At 40.1% G+C, this 20,377-nt stretch overlaps 1 protein-coding gene across 10 annotated transcripts in view; it reads right to left on the reverse strand.

Annotated features, from left to right (window-relative positions):
• Positions 1-20,377, reverse strand: part of RAD17 (RAD17 checkpoint clamp loader component) — a 45,393-nt gene that overhangs the window by 10,644 nt on the left and 14,372 nt on the right. For all 10 annotated transcript variants that reach the window (XM_038010453.2, XM_038010451.2, XM_038010454.2 and 7 more), the window contains 9 exons: positions 19,155-19,207; positions 18,945-19,070; positions 18,783-18,852; positions 15,786-15,897; positions 12,925-13,107; positions 11,709-11,794; positions 11,449-11,595; positions 8,442-8,591; positions 3,960-4,080 (listed from right to left, as the gene is read on the reverse strand). In XM_038010453.2, the coding sequence (XP_037866381.2) occupies positions 3,960-4,080; positions 8,442-8,591; positions 11,449-11,595; positions 11,709-11,794; positions 12,925-13,107; positions 15,786-15,897; positions 18,783-18,852; positions 18,945-19,070; positions 19,155-19,207 (1,048 nt within the window). The remainder of the gene's footprint in view (positions 1-3,959; positions 4,081-8,441; positions 8,592-11,448; positions 11,596-11,708; positions 11,795-12,924; positions 13,108-15,785; positions 15,898-18,782; positions 18,853-18,944; positions 19,071-19,154; positions 19,208-20,377) is intronic.

Here is a 20,377-nt window from a genome sequence, read left to right on the forward strand (position 1 = left end):
TATCACTGTGTTGCCTAAGCTGGTCTCAAACTCCTGGGCTCAAGCGATCTTCCCACCTTGGCCACCCAAAGTGCTGGGATTATAGGCATGAGCCGCCATGCCTGGCACAGAAATTTTAAACAGAGTTGACCTTATCAGTGATCAGAAGAAAGGATTAAAGAGTAAATATCTACTTTGATACAATGAAGTGTTTTATCTTACAGCTTTTGTGAGTATTGATACTTAAAGTGTTTAAAATGTTGTGTATTCATAGGCAAAAATAACGTTTATGCAGTGGACATGATGAATCTGTTGGTCAGAATCCAGATACCTTTCTTCTCCTTGCCACTTTTTTTAAGATCACTTCTGTGGTATTTCTGCCAAAAAAATACATATCCTGAATCCAGTCATGAGGAATCACCAGACAAATCCAAATTGAGGGATAGTATACACCGTAACTGTCCTATATGCCTCTAAAATGTCATGGACAAAGAAAGACTAAAAAACCTGTTCAGATGAAGGGAGACTAAAAACACATGGAAACTGAATCACTAAATGCACAAGGTTATCTTTCACTGGATTCTGGACAAGAAATGGGGAGTTATCATTTTACAAAGGATATTATTAAGGCTGGGTGCAGTGGCCTGTGCCTATAATCCTAGCACTTTGGGAGGATGAGGCCAGAGGATTGCTTGAGGTCAGGAGTTCAAGACCAACCTGGTCAACATAGCGAGATCCCGTCTCTATTAATTAAAAATAATAATTAAAAAAGGACATTATTAGGACAACTGGCAAAATTTGAATGGGGACTATAAAATAAATGGTATTAATGCTAATTTCCTGATTCGATGTGCATACTGTGGTTATGCAGGAAAATGTCCTTGTTTTTAGCAAGGGCAGACTTAAGTTTTTAAGAATAATGGGATATCATGCCTGCAATTTACTCAAAACTAGTTTAGCAAAATAATACATATATGTGCATGCTTATAAAGAGAGAGAATATAATTAGGCAAATATGGTAGTAACAATGAGGAAACTTAGTGAAGGATATACAAGAATTTTTTTGTACTATTCTTGCATCTTTACGTTTAAAATAATTTTTTTTTTTTTTTTTTTTTTGAGATGGAGTCTCGCCCTGTTGCCCAGGCTGGAGTGCAGTGGCGCCATCTCGGCTCACTGCAAGCTCCGCTTTCTGGGTTCTTGCCATTCTCAGCCTCTCAAGTAGCTGGGACTACAGGCACCCGCCACCACGCCCAGCTAATTTTTTATATTTTTAGTAGAGACGGGGTTTCACCGTGTTAACCAGGATGGTCCCGATCTCCTGACTTCGGATCTACCTGCCTTGGCCTCCCAAAGTGCTGGGATTATAGGCGTGAGCCACCACGCCCGGCCTAAAATTTCAAAATAAAGTTTAAAAACTAGTAGTCGGGTGTGGTGGCTCACGCCTGTAATTCTGCACTTTGGGAGTCTGAGGTGGGCAGATCACTTAAGGCCAGGAGTTTGAGACCAGCCTGGCCAACATGGTGACACCCCACCTCTACTAAAAATACAAAAAAAATTAGCCAGGTGTTGTGGCACATGCCTGTAATCCCAGCTACTTTGGAGGCTGAGGCAGAAGAATCACTTGAACCTGGGAGGCGGAGGTTGCGGTAAGTCGAGATCATGCCATTGTACTCCAGCCTCGGCAACAAGAGTGAAACTCCGTCTCAAAAAAAAATAATAAAAAGTTTAAAAACTACTGTAATCTTTTGTTTCTTTCTTTCTTTTTTTTTTTCCAAGCTGGAGACTCGTTCTGTCGCGCGATCTTCGCTCACTGCAAGCTCTGCCTCCCAGGTTCACGCCATTCTCCTACCTCAGCCTCCCAAGCAGCTGGGACTAGGACTACAGGCGCCTGCCACCAGGCCCAGCTAATTTTATTTATTTATTTATTTTGTATTTTTACTAGAGATGGGGTTTCACCGTGTTAGCCAGGATGGTCTCGATCTCCTGACCTCGTGATCTGCCCATCTCAGCCTCCCAAAGTGCTGGGATCACAGGCGTGAGCCACCGCACCCAGCCAAAAACTAGTGTACTCTTAAAGCAATTGGCAAGGAGAAGGGAAATCTCTGGATTCTGATCAACAGATTTATCACGACCACTGCCCAAAAATTATCCCATTTTTGCCTATGAATGCACAACATTTTCAAAACGTATCCAGGTGTATACTGCCACAGGCATAGTAATGTTTGTAGCATAATAATTTCATAACATAGAAACATAATGAAAATATACTATTAATAGGCATTTTTGTAATACTGAAATCAACCAAAATACACATCATAAGGTTAAATAAAATGTTTATAAATTTGGAAAAAATGAGTTAGATTTCAATACACTTTAGCATTACTGCTCTGACATTAACTTATAAGATATTAAAGGCTATCCACGGTAAGTGATATAAGCAAATGAAAGCTTGCCTCATTCTGCATGTCTCTACATTCACAGAAGAGTATCTGGAAGAGTTTACATTAATCTGTCAAAGCAATGTCAAAGCAACCTGTGGTTGTAGGGGAAGTACTTTCAATTTTTACTTTAGAAAGTTCTTTTTTTTTTTGAGACAGAGTCTCGCTCTGTCGCCCAGGCTGGAGTGCAATGGCCCAATCTCGACTCACTGCAACCTCTGCCTCCCAGGTTCAAGATTCTCCTGCCTCAGCCTCCCGAGTAGCTGGGATTACACACACGTGCTACCACGCCCGGCTAATTTTTTGTTTTTTTTTTTAGTAGAAATGGAGTTTCCCAGTCTTGGCCTCCCAAAGTGCTAGGATTACAGGCGTAAGCCACTGTGTCCAGCCCTTTATATATGTCTATATCGTTTGATGCTTTTTGTTTTTTTGAGACAGGCTTCACTTTGTCACCCAGCCTAGAGTGCAGGTATGCGATCTTGGCTCACTGCAGCCTCCACCTCCTGGATTCCAGTGATTCTCCTGCCTCAGTGTCTTGAGTAGCTGGGATTACAAGCGCGTGCCACCGCACCTGGCTAATTTTTGTATTTTTACAAAAATTTTAGTAGAGACAGAGTTTCGCCATGTTGGCCAGGCTAGTCTCGAACTCCTAACCTCCAGGGATCTGCCTGTCTTGCCTTTCCAAAGTGCTGGGATTACAGGCATGAGCCACCGCAGCTGGCCTGTTTGATGCTTTTTTAAAAAAAACATAAAGGATGCAGAATTATCTGGATCAAAAAATAAAAGGAAAAAAAGTATCTCACTGCATATAGCAGTAAGTTGGCCCACAAAAAGATACTGATATAAAACCCTAGTTCTGGCCATGCGCGGTGGCTCACGCCTGTAATCCCAGCACTCTGGGGGGCCGAGGCAGGTGGATCACAAGGTCAGGAGATCGAGACCATCCTGGCTATTATGGTGAAACCCCATCTCTACTAAAAATACAAAAATTAGCCAGGTGTAGGGGCACGCACCTGTGGTCCCAGCTACTCCAGAGGCTGAGGCAGGAGAATCGCTTGAACCCAGGAGGCAGAGGTTGCAGTGAGCCAAGATCACGCCACTGCACTCCAGCCTGGGCGATAAAGCGAGACTCCATCTAAAAAAATAAAATAGGCCGGGCGCAGGGGCTCAAGCCTGCAATCCCAGCACTTTGGGAGGCTGAGATGGGCGGATCACGAGGTCAGGAGATCGAGAGCATCCTGGCTAACACGGTGAAACCCCGTCTTTACTAAAAAAAAATACAAAAAACTAGTCGGGCGCGGTGGCCGGCGCCTGTAGTCCCAGCTACTCGGGAGGCTGAGGCAGGAGAATGGCGTGAACCCGGGAGGTGGAGCTTGTAGTGAGCCAAGATCCGGCCACTGCACTCCGGCCTGGGCGACAGAGCGAGACTCTGTCTCAAAAAAAAAAAAAAAATAAATAAATAAAATAAAATAAAATAAAATAAAATAAATTAATGAAAAACCCTACTTCTTAAAAGAAAAGAAAAACTTATGTTATTACCTTGATTTCTCATTGGAATGGTTAGTAGAGCAAGGTATGGCAATAGCTGAGTTTGGAGGCATAAAGCTGGCAGGCAGAAATCAGGAAAAAGTGCTTTTGCTGCCAGGCAATTTTCCCGATACTGTATAGAAAAGAAAAAGATGAAAGGAAAAACGAAATTAAAAATATGTATTCCTAGACAAACTAAGTTTACTATATAAACGTACACAGTAAGTTTATATTAACTTGTAGGTTTATATACCACAAATATACTTTTAATATCTTATTTAAGTAGTCCTTTATAGTTTTTCTAACATTGTCTAACAGAGTATTTTACCTACATAACTATTTCACATTTGATAAACAAGAATTTTTAAAAGACATTGAATGTATAAGAAAACCAACTTTAAAACTCAAAGGAATCATTTATGAGCACATACACATCACAAATTACATGAAAATATTATTTTTAATGAAATAATTTCTTTTCTGTAGTCAACATAATGTTACGCTGAGCAAGAGAAAAGCACAATCCCTGCCTTCCAGAAGCTAACAGTCTCAGATAATTTATATGTAGCTACAAGGCAAAATTAATATATATGCTATAAAAGACAAAGCAGGCCGGGCACGGTGGCTCACACCTGTAATCCCAGCACTTTGGGAGGCTGAGGCAGACAGATCACGAGGTCAGGAAATCGAGACCATCCTGGCTAACATGGTGAAACTCTGTCTCTACTAACAATATAAAAAATTAGCCCAGCCGGGCGCGGTGGCTCAAGCCTGTAATCCCAGCACTTTGGGAGGCTGAGACGGGCGGATCACAAGGTCAGGAGATCAAGACCATACTGGCTAACACAGTGAAACCCCGTCTCTACTAAAACTACAAAAAAATTAGCCGGGCGAGGTGGCGGGCGCCTGTAGTCCCAGCTACTCGGGAGGCTGAGGCAGGAGAATGGTGTGAACCCAGGAGGCGGAGCTTGCGATGAGCTGAGATCCGGCCACTGCACTCCAGCCTGGGCGACAGAGCGAGACTCCGTCTCAAAAAAAAAAAAAAAAAAAAAATTAGCCAGGCGAGGTGGCATGCGCCTGTAGTCCCAGTTACTCGGGAGGCTGAGGCAGGAGAATTGCTTGAACCTGGGAGGTAGAGCTTGCAGTGAGCACTCCAGCCTGGGCGACAGGGTGAGACTCTGTCTCAAAAAAAAAAGACAAAGCAAGTCAATGAAATATAAATTGCTTAAAAATGATTAAATTCTCCAAGAAATCTGTTGGAAAAAATGTCCTAGGTAATAAATTATAGGGTAATTTTCAGCTGTATAACTTTAGAACCGGAAGACATCTCAGAGACAACCCAGTCCAGGGGTCATGAATTCAGATATTACAGAATTCAAGCAGGCAATATAAGTGAATGAACCAGCTGGGGACAGTGGTACCTACTACTCTCATCTCAAAGGGGCAGATGCTACATGGCAAGGTGATTGCTGCCACGCAGAAATATGAGCCAGTGTTATACTTCACTTTCCTTTTGTTTTTTTGAGAGATGGGGGTCTCCCTCTGTTGCCCAGGCTGGAGTGAAGTGGCACAATCATTGTTCACTGCAAACTCTGCCTCCCAGGCTTAATCAATCCTTCCAATTCACCCTCCCAAGTAGCTGGCACTAGGTAGGAAAAACAAAAAAAAATTTTGTTTTTCTTTTTCCTGTAGATTTGGGATCTCACTATGTTGCCCAGGCTGGTCTCAAACTCCTGGTGTGTGCCACCACACCCAGAAAATTGTTTGTTTGTTTTTTTTATAGAGATGGGATTTTACCATATTGCCCAGGCAGGTCTCAAACTCCTGGGCTCCAGTGATCCTTCCACATCAGCTTTCCAAAGTGCTTGGAATACAGGTGTTAGCCACTGCACCTGGCCTTTTTTTTTTTTTTTTTTTTTCCTACCAGGAGATTTCAGAAATTCTGAAGCTAGAAATTCATATCTAACTTTTTTTTTTTTTCCTGAGACAGAGTCTCGTTATGTCACCCAGGATGGAGTGCAGTGCTGTGGCATGATCTTGGCTCACTGCAACCTCCGCCTCCTGGGTTCACGCGATTCTCCTGCTTCAGTCTCCTGAGTAGCTGGGATTACAGGAGCGCACTATCACACCCGGCTAATTTTTGTATTTTTAGTAGAGATGGGGTTTCACCATGTTGGTCAGGCTGGTCTTGAACTCCTGACCTTGTGTTCTGCCCGCCTTGGCCTCCAAAAAGTGCTGGGATTATAGGCGTGAGCCACCGCGCCCAGTCGAAATTCGTATCTTTTAATCATTACTCTGATTTTTAAAGATTGGCAATTCATTTTGAAAACTTTGTTGTGTATTTTGTCTTCAACTTGTGTGCCACCCATTTTTTACCTCTAAATAATTCAATCATCTACCTTTTTTGCTGTGGAGAGTAAGAACACATTAGGTAAATACCTTGTCCACATAGAGGCAAGTCCAAGATTTCCTCTCCTTTCTTTGATTAATTTAAATTGACAAGCTCTCTATTTATAGTATACAATATGATGTTCTGAAATATGTATATATGGTAGAATGGCTAAATCAAGCCAATTAACATATGCATTACCTTACATACATATATTTTTGTGTGTGTGGTGAGAACACTTAAAATCTACTGTTTTAGTGATTTTCTTTCTTTTTTTCTTTTTGAGACGGAGTCTTGCTCTGTCTCCCAGGCTAGAGTGCAGTGGCTCGATGTCAGCTCACTGCAAGCTCCACCTCCTGGGTTCACGCCATTCTCCTGCCTCAGCCTCCAGAGTAGCTGGGATTACAGGCGCCCGCTGCCACGTCCGACTAAATTTTTGTATTTTTAGTAGAGACAGGGTTTCACTGTGTTAGCCAGGATGGTCTTGATCTTCTGACCTTATGATATGCCCACTTTGGCCTCCCAAAGTGCTGGGATTACAGGCGTGAGCCACCACACCCAGCAGTGATTTTAAAATACATGATACCTTGTTATTAATAGTCACAATGTTATACAACATATCTCTTGAACTTAAAACTTATTCCTCCTGGCCGGGCTAATCCCAGCACTTTGGGGGGCCCAGGCACGTGGATCACGAGGTCAAGAGATCTAGACCATCCAGGCTAACATGCTGAAACCTTGTCTCTACTAAAAATACAAAAATTAGCTAGGTAAGGTGGCGCACACCTCTAGTTCCAGTTACTAGGGAGGCTGAGGCAGAAGAATTGCTTTAACCTGGGAGGCGGAGGTTGCAGTAAGCCAAGATTGCGCCACTGCACTCCAGCTTGGTGCAGAGCAAGGCTCAGTCTCAAAAACAAAAAACAAAAAAAAACTTATTCCACCTGCCTAACTGAAATTTTACATACTAGGGATTTCTATTTTCCAGTCAGCATTCTCAGGTTGAACTAGGGTTTATTTATTTATAATTTTTTTTCTTGTAGATATGGGATCTCACTATGTTGCCCAGGCTGGTCTCAAACTCCTGGGCTCAAGTGATCCTCTTGTTTTGGCCTTCCACAGTGCTGGGATTACAGGTGTGAGCCACCATGCCTGGCCCTAAAGTTTGTTTTTAATTGAAAATAAATTTAACTATGCAGCTGGGCGCAGTGGCTCACGCCTGTAATCCTAGCACTTTGAGCGGCCAAGGCAGGTGGACCACTTGAGGTCAGGAGTTCAAGAAGAGCCTGGCCAACATGGCGAAACCCCGTCTCTACTAAAAATACAAAACTTAGCTGGGCATGGAGGCACATGCCTGTAATCCTAGCTACTCGGGAGGCTGAGGTGAGAGAATTGCTTGAACCTAGGAGGCAGAGGTTACAATGAGCCAAGATGGCACCAAGATGCACTCCAGCCTGGAGACAGAACGACTCTGCCTCAATTAAATACATACATAAATAATAAAATATGGCCTGGCACAGTGGCTCACGTTTGTAATCCCAGCACTTTGAGAGGCCGAGGCGGGAGGATCAGGATCACGAGGTCAAGAGATCGAGACCATCCTGGCCAACATGGTGAAACCCTGTCTCTACTAAAAATACAAAAAATTAGTCGGGCGTGGTGGCTGGCGCCTGTAATCCCAGCTACTTGGGAGGTTGAGGCAGGAGAACTGCTTGAACCTGGGAGGCGGAGGTTGCAGTGAGCCGAGATCATGCCATTGCACACCAGCCTTGGCAAAAAAAGCGAAACTCCGTTTCAAAAAATAAAAAAATAAAAAATAAAATAAAATGTAACTATGCTTTGATTCCAATAAAACTGAACTAATAAAATATGTATATGTTTTCAAATTTTGATGGTCTTTTTTCCCTTAAAAAATTGTACAAGCATTTAAGAGTAACCTTTTTATGTTTAATAAAAACTCAGAATCTAATTGTGGACCTTGGCAACTATTTCATTAAAAATGACACATTTTTTCCTTTGTTATGTTTTAAAGAAAATAACTGCTTTGAGTTATAATTCATATACTATAAAGTTCACATATTCAAAGTATACAATTTTTTTTTTTTTACCTTTTTATATATTAGAAACCACTGAGGTTTGTGCAAGGGTCGAAAACTTGATCCTCCTCCTTGGCAATGAGCATATCCTCGGGCTTTGTTGGAATGTATCACACCTCTCGTAGCTATAGATGTGCTATATTCCCTGAGTAAAGAGCATGTCTAACAAATGAGACAAGATGTGAAAGAAAATAGATTTATAAAAGAGCATTACTGGTATTCCCGATACATACAAAATACTAACCGTATTTAGTTTCTATGTGTTTACTTTCTTCAACATCACTACAGCCTTATAAATAACAGCACTATAAATTTATCTAAAGCAAATTCCACTAGGACATATCAATCAAATTAAATGTGTAAACCCTGAGTGGATCTTGCACAGGGGTTGGGGAAACAACTTTGAATACGTTTTTCAGGCAAATGAGGAAATCTGAATAGGGAGAATATATTGCTAGATTAGTGTTAACTTTCTTTGGAAAGTTAATTATATAACTTATTAGTTAACGTAATTAGTTAATATAATTAAAATATAATTGAAACTAAAATATGACTACGCAGCCGGGCACAGTGGCTCACGCCTGTAATCCCAGCACTTTGGGAGGCCAGTTATATTAACTAGTTACAGTTTAGTTTCAGTTGGGTATGATAATGCTATGGTAGTTGTAATAGAACACTGTTCTTATGCTGCTTAAGTGCCATGAAGTTCACAATTATTAACACTTTCCAATTATTCAGCCAGAAATAAATATGTAAATATATAGATTAAGAAAAAGTGGCAAAATATGCAAACTGCCAAACAAAAGTTAAGGATATGCAGCTATTCACTGAACTATCATTATTTTTTTCAATTTTTAATTTGTGAGGGTACCTAGTAGCTGTATATATTTATGAGTTACAGGAGTTATTTTGATACAATGCATAATAATTACCTCAAGGTAAATGGGGTATCCACTACCTCAAGCATTTATCCTTGGTGTCACAAACAAGTCAATTATACTCTTTTCGTTATTTTGTATTATTATTTAAAACAGGGTCTCGGTCTGTTGCCCAGTCTGGAGTGCGGTGGCATGATCACAGCTCACTGTAACCTCAAAATCCTGGGCTCAAGTGATTCTCCCACCTCAGCCTCCCAAGTAGCTAGGACTACAGGTGCCTGCCACCATACCTAGCTAATTTTTAAAATCTCTTCTAGAGACACGGTCTGGCTGTGTTTCCCAGGCTGTTCTCAAACTTCTGGCCTCAAGTGATCTTCCTGCCTTGGACTCCCAAAGTGCAGAATTAGTGGCAGGAATCACTGCTCCTGGTTCACTGTACTATCCTTTTAATTTATTTATAGGTTGGAAAATTTCAAAATAAAAAAGAAACAATTATTTTAAACGTCAAGCAAATGCAACTGCTGAGTAATGAAGCTCTATATCATAAATGGTTTTTCTGTGTCTTTCCTAATTTTACTTATTACTGCTATTTCAATGTTTTAATTTTTTGAGACAAGGTCCAGCTCTATTGCCCAGGCTGGAGTGCAGTGGTGTGATCTCAACTCACTGCAGCCTCTGCCTCCCGGGCTCAAGCCATCCTCCCACCTCAGCCTCCTGAGTAGCTGGGACCACTACACCCAAGCAATCTTCTTGGCATTTTTTGTAGAGATGGGGTTTCGTCATGTTTCCCCACCTGGTCTCAAACTCGTAAGCTCAAGTGATCCACCTGCCTTGGCCTCGTTAAGTGCTGCGTTTACAGGTGTGACCCACTGAGCCCAGCCTTATTTTAGTATTTATAACACACAGAAATATTAGCATATCGAAACAGTGTTGTCCAACAGAACTTCCTGCAATGATGGAAATGTTTTGTATCTGGGCTGTTCAATAAAGTAGCCATCAGCCACATGCAGTTACCAAGTACTGGAGATGTGGCTATATGACTGAGGAACTGAATTTTTAAGTAAATTTAAATAGCTACATGTGGTTGGTGGCTATTGTACCGGTAAGGGCAGTTTTAAGACGTTAAGAACAAAATACAAATTTTATAGTAAATAGTTTAAAATATGTAAAAGAAATAAATTTTAAAAACTAGCAGAAAGTGTAGCAACATGTACAGTTCCTTCTCTTGTATCTACTTTTTAATGGTTGTCATATTTTGAGTATGCATTAATTTTAAAATCTGAAAGTAAGCTGGGGCCACACATGGTGGCTCACGCCTGTAATCCCAGCACTTTGAGAGGCCAGGGCAGGCAGATCACTTGAGCTCAGGAGTTCGAGACCAGTATGGGTAACATGGTGAAACCCTGTCTCTACCCAAAAAAAAAAAAACAAAAACCAGCTAGGGATAGTGGTGCTTGCCTGTAATCCCAGCTACTGGATGGGGGAGTGCCTGAGGTTGGAGGATAGCTTGAGCCCAGAAGGTCAAGGTGGCAGTGAGCAACCACTTTGTACCACTGGACTCCAGCATGGGCAAAAAAGTAAGATACTGTCTCAAAAAAAAAAAGAAAATAAGCTGAGCATGGTAGTGTGTGTCTGTATTTCTAGCTACTTGGAAAGCAGAGAGGAGAGGATCCCCTAAGCCCAGTAGTTCAAGACCAGCCTGGGTAACATAGCTATAGCTAGAGCCTCTTCTCCAAAAAAAAAAAAAAAAAAAAAACCATAACCACAAAACCAGAAAATTTAGAGACAGGAGTGGTGGTTCACGCTTGTAATCCCAGCACCCAGCACTTTGGGAGGCTCAGGCGAAAGGACCGTCTGAGCCCAGGAATTTGAGACCAGCCTGAGCTGGTCTAGTGAGACCCTGTCTACACACACACACACACAGAAAATAACTTTAGAAACAATTGGTACTATATTATCAGTAGAAAAATCAGATTTGCTACTGAAGCTTCATTATAAACACTGAGTTGGATACATTAACTTTAGCATAGTTATGAAGAAGAGTCACATAAAATAATGTCAGGCAATTAGGGATAAAAGTAAACTTTCTTTTCTTAATTCTAAGGAAATACTTATAAACATTTTAAGTCAAATGGTCTTACATTCCAGTCACCACTGAGGATATCTGCAAAACTTAGAAATTCACTGGCTCTCACAATATCATCAATATCCATGAAGAAATCTATGTAGTTTTGGTGAAGATATAAATTAAATAAGTCTCCAGGCATGTGTGACATTTCTACTATCTCCTATAAAAACAAGCATATATACTTAAATTTGGCAAAAATGCAATGGTCAAATATATATGCACACAAATAATATATCCTTTGTAATCTGTACTAAGTGTCATTAAAGAACTTACCTCAGGTTCAACAAGTAATGTATCCCGTTCATATTCTGATAAATGAGAGGGCAACCGAGGTGAGTCTAATTCTGTTAAAGATGCTCCTATAAAAAATTGCTGAAATTATTAAAGATAATACCTTCTTTATAATTATATAGCACCAGTCATTTGAAGAGTCTGAAAATTTTAGACATACAATACCAACATACTAAGCAAACTGTTCAAAAATAATAAATAAAAACAACTGGAAACAAGCATCTATTTTATCCATATTAGCAAGAACTAAATTAAGAATTCTGATGCTTAGATTACGGCTTTTCTAGACTTAAAATATTCCACTTCCTAATGCACTCCCATTTCACCTTTTCCAGCTTTGGGTTGCTTTCTTCCCTTGATCTCTCATCTCAATACAATGGTCTTTACTCTTTTATCTACTATGTACGAAGATGTTGCTCTCTACATGAAAGAATACGAACTCCATTTGCTAATGCAAGAGATGATGAACACATGTTGGAGAGGAAAAGAAAGGAGAGAAAGAAAAGAATCAGGTGGGAATAGTCACTCAAGTTCAAAGTAAGAGGATCCAGTGACAGAGGAATGTCCTCACTGCCATCTAAGTGATGCCCATTTTCCTCAGATGGTATGGAGGTTTCCATTTAGAAATCCCAATTTCTTTCCTTCAGGATCATCAGACTGAATACAGGCATTTGCTATCAAAAGGAGGGACTATTTGGGACACTAAAATGGGCAATAGGGAGTGAAAGAACTGAGAGGGAGCAGTCATCAAAAAAGACAGAAAAGGCAATAAACATCTCTGGTTGGGGAGTCAGAAAGCTTGTAAACTAGAGAAATACAAGAGGATTGAAAGAAACCTTAAACTATCTGGTAATTTGTCTAAGGCTGTGTTGGCTGGAGCCCAGTATTAAGAGGGCTTTAGGCTACCAACACTTGCCACAAAAGTCTAGATGATCTGCTCTCTTACCTTCTGCAAACTATAAAGATTTACACACATGGATAGGGCCTGCAATAGCATGTTTTTACTTTTAATCCTGCTCATGGTCAGAAAATATTCTATTTTCCTACCATGTCTTAGGCCTAGGGAAACAGTATCTGACCTAGCTCTAACTCTTAGAGCAGAACCAAAATACATGACATATTTTTAGAAGTGACATTTTATTTCCATTTTAAGACTACGTGATATCCAACAGATTTTAAAAATGTAAAAATTTCTTACTTTTACAATACAGAATTTTCCCCAAAGCTCTGAAGAGAAACAGAGAAACATCTTTCCCACCAATAGCTTGGACTTCTTGATTTTCAAAAACCCTATCAGGTTTTTTTCTTCGTTTTGATTTTGACAGCACAGCATCCGATTTTAAAGACATTCCTTTTTTCCTTGGCCATAAGTTGTTTTCTCCTGAATAATATACACCCAAGTGAAAATATTTAAATTAAAATATGAAAATTAAAACTAAGAACACTTCAGATATAGTTACACTAAATATTCTAATTAAAATATGTTTTCCTAATAAACAAAAATTACAAACGACATTAACTGACTCGGAATCCTCTTTGGGTTACAAACATTAAAATGGAATAAAATGTTATCTGCAAGTTATTTCATAATGCAGATTTCAAACTTTTACATGCACAACAGCACAATCTCCAACATAGGTTGACATTCGTGATCCAAAAATTCAAACTCCAAAATGCTCCAAAATATGAAACTTGCAGTGCCAACAAGATGCTCAAAGGCAATGGTCATTGGAGCACTTTGTATTTCAGATTTTCAGATGAGGGATTTTCAATTGGTATAATGCAAATATTCCAAAATCTAAAAAAAAATCTGCAATCCTTCTATTCCCAAAAATTTCAAATAAAGGATATTCAACCTGTACTGTCACATTGCCTTGGTTTCTCATCGTGTTATGTGCAAGGTACTGTTCCTGGCATGTGATACATTTGAATTTAATCTTCATAACAACCCGGTGAAGGGAGAATTTTTTTTTTTTTTTTTTTTTTTTTTTTTTTTGAGATGGAGTCTCACTCTGTTACCCAGGCTGGAGTGCAGTGATGTGATCTCGGCTCACCACACCCTCTGCCTCCTGGGTTCAAGCGATTCTCCTGCTTCAGCCTCCCAAGCAGCTGGGATTACAGGCATATGCCCGGCTAAATTTTTGTATTTTCAGCAGAGATGGAGTTTCACCATGTTGGCCAGGCTGGTCACGACCTCCCAGCCACCCGACTTAGCCTCCCCAAGTGCTGGGATTACAGGCGTGACCCACCATGCCTGGCCTTATTTTTTTTTGACACAGGGTCTGGCTCTATCACCCAGTCTGGAGTACAGGGGCGCAATCACAGCTCATTGAAGCCTCAACCTTCAGGCTCAAGTGATCCTCCCACCTCAGCCTCTCAAGTATCCGGGACTACAGGTATGCACCACTATGCTGGCTATATATATATTTTTATAATTAGAGATGAGGTTTTGCTATGTTGGGCTGGTATCAGACTCTTGAGGTTGAAGCTTCCTTCTACCTCAGTCTCCTATAGTGTTGGGATAACAGGTGAGAGCCACTGCACCTGACCAATTATTATTAGACAGTTAATGAAATGAGATACAAAGAGGTGAAGTAATTGGCTCAAGGCCATCAGTGAGTGAATGACTGGAATCCAGGCAGTCTGGCTCTGCAGTGTATGTTTAACAACCTCTCTACTGATGTTGAGAGTATCCAATTTATGAATATACATGTGATCAAATTTCTCGGGTTTTTAATTTTTTTTCTTAATTTTTTTGTAGAGACAAGGTCTTGTTATGTTGCTCGGGCTTGTTTCAAACTACTAGGCTCAAGTGATCCACCCACCTTGGCTTCAGGCATGAGTCACCATGCTTGCCCCAAGTTTCATTTTTAAGTCTACTATTTAGAACTCAAGAGTGCAAGACTTAAAAGCTACCTCGAACAGCAGAAAGAGCAAAGGATCTGGATTTGAATCAAAGTACTGTGTATCTCATTAGGTTGATATGAGAATTAAATGAAAAAAACATAATTGCTAACATAGTTCTTGGCCCACTCTTTAATGTCAATTTGTCAATGTTAAGCATTAAGTAAGTAGTCTGCTAAATGCCTTCTGAAGGAGGACTATGCAGTAAACTATGATCATTACAGTAAAAACGTAACTCACTGCCATTAGTGAAACTATCTTTTCACTACATCTTTTTACATATTAACAGGAAATTTATTAAACATAGCTCATAAATTTACATGTTTCAATATTAACAGGAAATAAATTTATTAAACATGTCTCATAAATTATTATAAAAATAATTTCAGGCCGGGCACGGTGGCTCATGCCTATAATCCCAGCACTTTGGGGGGCCGAGGAGGGTGGATCTTGAGGTTAGGAGATCGCAACCATCCTGGCTAAAACAGTGAAACTCCATCTCTATTTAAAATACAAAAAAATTAGCCGGGCCCAGTGGCAGGTGCCTGTAGTCCCAGCTACTCAGGAGGCTGAGGCAGAATGGCGTGAAACTGGGAGGCAGAGCTTGCAGTGAGCCAAGATCACACCACTGCACTCCAGCCTGGGCGGCAGAGTGAGACTCCGTCTCAAAATAAATAATAATAATTTCAAAAGTATTATTAAACTGATTAATGGCTGGCCATTTATTGAGCACTTAATATGAATCAAGCACTGTAAGAAGCACTCTGGAAGTATCACCTCACATATTCTTCATAGGACCCTAAGAGGTAAGTGCTCACATGAAAGGTGAGAAAACAGAGGCACAGAAACATAGAGTCACCTGCATAGGACTATATAACTGGTAAGTGGCAGAGGCAAAATTTTTATCCAGGAAATCTCGTTCTAAATTAACTTTGAAAGGTAAACTATCTCAAACAGAAACAAGGATATATACTACGACATATTCATAGAAGGGTATATATGCATGAGTATATATTTAATTTTAAGCCACTGTCTCAATAAGAAGGATAAATAGGTATAGACCAAATACAAGTTAAAATGTTTGATTTCATTGAATGAATTAAGAGAAAGTCAGTCACCTATGTGATGCCACATGACTGTATCTTCCATAGTTACCTTTTGAAGAAGAAAACTGGAGGCTGTTTATTGCACTTCTGATATCACCAGAACATCCTTGACAGAGCAACTCTAGAGAAGTTTTGTCAGGGACAGTAATTTTTCCTCCATTCTAAAATAAGAAAATTAAATTTTTAAAAAAGTATTTTCTTAAAAATAACAACAAAAAACCCCAACCTATTTTCTAAACTTAATTAAATTAGATTCTTTTAAACTTAAATACTAAAAAGGGCTGGGAACGGTGGCACATTCCCATAATCTCAGCAATTTAGGAGGCTGAGGTAGGAGGATCACTTGAGCTCAGGAGTTTGAGACCAGCCTAGGCAAGGCAGTAAGACCTCATCTCTACAAAAAATCAAAACAATTAGCTGGGCATGATGGCATGTGCCTGTATTCCCTGCTACTCGGGAGGCTGAAGTGGGAGGATCACTTGAGCCCTGGAGATGAAGGCTGCAGTGAGCTATGATCTTGCCACTGCACTCTAGCCTGGGCTATAGAGCCAGAAAAAAAAACTTATCTTAAAATAATAAGAAAAAACTAAAAAGCCTCCACGTTAAACACTGGTCTATGAATGGTACAAGCTTCAATGACTTATTACAGTTTAAGGTATACTTTCAGGAAATATTAAATAATGTATTGTTTTACTTTTTCACTTTGACCAGGTTGTATTTTGAAGTTTTTACTCTCTCACTATATACACACAAATATGTAACATATATATGTACACACACACACACACACAAACCCTCAAAATGCAATAGAATGTGATAAAACTAAATATACACAAAATAATCTGCCAAATTTATGAAATTTACATGAAAATTCCTTTACTAAGGTTTTCAACACATTATACATTCTGGTGAGGATGAAAAAGCCACAATTACACCAATTATTTCTTCTTCTTTTTTAAACCGGAGCCACTTGAACTAATCAATTCACTAAAAAAAAAAAATTTGTGTTTTGACACAAGGTATCACACCTGGGCTGGTCTTGAGCTCCCTGGCTCAACTAATCCTCCCACCGCTGTCAGCCTTTGTAGCTGGACTACAGGCATGCACCATGGCTCAATTTGCAGTTCTCACGCTTATAGTAGAGAATGTAGATTTTCTTTTAGAGACAGGGTCTAGCTCTGTCCATGACAGACTACAGTCATGTCATCTAGATCACTGCAGTCTCAAACTCCTAGGCTCCAGTGACCACCCTGCCTCAGGCTTCTGAGTAGCTAGGACTACAGGAGCATACCACCATGACCAGGTAATTTTTTTTTCTTTTTTTTGGGTGGGGGATACGGAGTTTCGCTCTTGCTGCCCAGGACGGAGTGAAGTAGTGCAATCTCGGCTCACTGCAACCTCGATCCCCTGGGTTCAAGAGATTCTCCTGCCTCAGCCTCCTGAGTAGCCGAGATTTTAGGCACCTGCCACCACACCCGGCTAATTTTTATATTTTTATTAGAGATGAGGTTTCACCTGTTGGCCAGGATGGTCATGAACTCCTGACCTCAGGTGATACACCCACTTCGGCCTCCCAAAGTGCTAGGATTACAGGCGTGAGCCACCGCACCTGACCCATTAAATATTTTCAAAACACTAATGGCATAATAATTCATCACAGTAATTGCTTCCTGTATTATAGGACTCAGTTTGTTTCTCATTTTTCACTATTAATATCTGTTATTTATTCAGTTAGGTGCTCTACACTAACGTGTTTAATCCTCAAAACAACCTCTCCCTTGGAGATTTCCCTCAGTTCCTGTGGTCCTAGCAGTGCAACAAAAATTATGTTTCATGCAAGATTTGGTTGATTTATACCAGTAGGATTCCCTAGAACCATGATGCTGAGAGCAGAAGGTCCATCAGTTTTTTTAACATCATCTTGATTTGAGATATAGAAAAAAATGACGTACTAAAAGTGAAAGGAGGCCGGGCACATGGGCTCATGCCTGAAATCTCAGCACTTTCAGAGGCTGAGGAGGGAGGATCACTTGAGCCAGGAATTCAAGACCAGCCTGGGCAATACAGGGAGACCCTGTCTCTAAAAAAAAAATAAAAAAATTAGCCAGGCATGGTGGTACCAGCCTGTAGTCCCAGCTGCTTGTGAGGTTGAGGTGGGAGGAACACTTGAGCCCAAGAGGTCGAGGCTGCAGTGAGCAATGATTATGCCACTTTAGTCCAGCCTGAGCAAAAGAGACCCTGTCTCAAAAAAAAAGTGACAACAGCTATATATGAATGTAAATATACTTTACTGAACTGTATCTTTGAAAATGGTTAAGATGATAAATTTTATGATACATGTTTTTCACAACAATTTAAAAAAATGTCAAAATAAAAAAGTGACAACAGGATAACAGGAAGAGTTGAATCGTTGATAACTACCACACCTACATGCCAGAAAACATTTTCTTGATGATAGACACAATTTAGAACAGTAAACCAAGCAAAAGAAAAATTTACCTCAATATGAAAGTGAAAGTTTAATAGAAAAATATTAAAGATTTTTGGCCGGGCGCGGTGGCTCAAGCCTGTAATCCCAGCACTTTGGGAGGCCGAGACGGGCGGATCACGAGGTCAGGAGATCGAGACCATTGTGGCTAACAAGGTGAAACCCCGTCTCTACTAAAAAATAGAAAAAACTAGCCGGGCGAGGTGGGGGGCGCCTGTAGTCCCAGCTACTCGGGAGTCTGAGGCAGGAGAATGGCGTAAACCCGGGAGGCGGAGCTTGCAGTGAGCTGAGATCCGGCCACTGCACTCCAGCCTGGGCGACAGAGTGAGACTCCGTATCAAAAAAAAAAAAAAAAAAAAAAGAAAAATATTAAAGATTTTTAAAATCAGTATTTCCTACATTTGCTAAAATGACATGTATGCCTTATGAGTATAATAAAATGCTTTAATTCTAAAAAATTAAAATAATACATGTCTCCAACTCCTTCAGTTTACATAACACTATTTAAGCTGGGCTTTCTATAGTTATCAAGTGAGGTTTAATTAATCAGAGACTTACCTTGTTAGCTTCTATAGTCACTATTCGATTAAGAAATTTCATCATAATTGTTGGTGCCACAGGGTTGAAACTAAAAGTTTTATAAAGAAAGACAGCAGTTAAATGATTAATTTAAAAATATAATATGTATGTGACCTTTATAAGCAAAAATTTCTTTCTTACCTAATATTTGAGATAGAACACTCTTCCTGAATTTCTTTGGGAAACAATAACCTTTGATTATTATCTCCACTGAGACTGTCCGAGATTACAAATATAAGAGGACATCGACCAATCCTCACATACTTCCTAAAATAACAAAATACAGCAATGTTGAAATTTAAGCCACTTCTCATTTAATTTGGAGTTTTAGAATACTTCACTGAAACCTACCTTAGAACTTCATGTAAAGTATGAGAATCCCGATAAAACTGGTTAGGTAAATCCTATTGAAAATAAAAAATAAATAATAGTATAGTTTTATTCCATTGCAAATTTATTTTTCAGATTCATATTTATTGAGATAGGCAAAAATATATTTATTCAATGTATTTTAAACAGAACTTTCATAGAAGTGAAAGGAAACATGAAATAGATGATACCCCAGGAATGATACCCTCAGGAATGCAAGAGCAGACTGGGCAACATGGTGAAACCCGGTCTCTACAAAAAAATACAAAAATTAGCCAGACGTGGAGGCTTGTGCCTATAGTCCCAGCTACTTGCGGGGCTGAGGCGGGAGGAATAGCTTGAGCCCAGGAGGTAGAGGTTGCAGTGAGCCAAGATTGTATCCAGCCTGGGTGACAGAGTGAGACCCTGTGCAATATACATCAAAGAGGATCCCAATTTTTAGACTAAATTTCTTACGGTTGCTTTCCAGTTACAGTATTTTCACTAGGAAGTAATTTTCCAAATTTTCTTTTGTTTTTCTATACTTAAACCATTAAAATTTTAACGTTCCTTATCCTACAGCTATTCCATTCAAGTTTACTAAAAAAGACTTTAGGTTTCTATTACAAAGCCTTTGTGTTGTATTTTACCAATATCACTACTATAGAGACAATTAACATTATCATGTAAGATATATCTCACAATTGTTTAGTCAATACCTACAGCAAGATTTTAAAAGTTGGCTGGGTGCAGTGGCTCACATGTGTAATCCCAGCACTCGGGAGGCCAAGGCAGGCAGATTACTTTGAGGTCAGGAGTTCGCGACCAGCCTGGCCAACATGGCAAAACTCCATCTCTACTAAATATACAAAAATTAGGCCGGCATGGTGGCAGGTTCCTGTAATCCCTGCTACTCGGGGAGGCTGAGGCATGAGAATTGTTTCAACCCAGGAGGCGGAGGTTGTAGTGAGCCAAGACTGTACCACTGCACTCCAACTCAGGGGTTAAAGCAAGACTCTGTCTCAAAAAAAAAAAAAAAAAAGATTTTAGGTCGAGCACAATGGCTCACACCTATAATCCCAGCACTTTGGGAGGCCATGGCGGGCAGATCACAAGGTGTCAGGAGATCGACATCAACATGGTGAAACCCGTCTCTACTAAAAAATAGAAAAAATTAGCCGGGCATAGTGGCGGGCGTCTGTAGTCCCAGCTACTGGGGAGGCTGA

This window comes from Chlorocebus sabaeus, chromosome 4 (assembly GCF_047675955.1).
Source record: "Chlorocebus sabaeus isolate Y175 chromosome 4, mChlSab1.0.hap1, whole genome shotgun sequence".
NCBI lineage: Eukaryota > Metazoa > Chordata > Mammalia > Primates > Cercopithecidae > Chlorocebus > Chlorocebus sabaeus.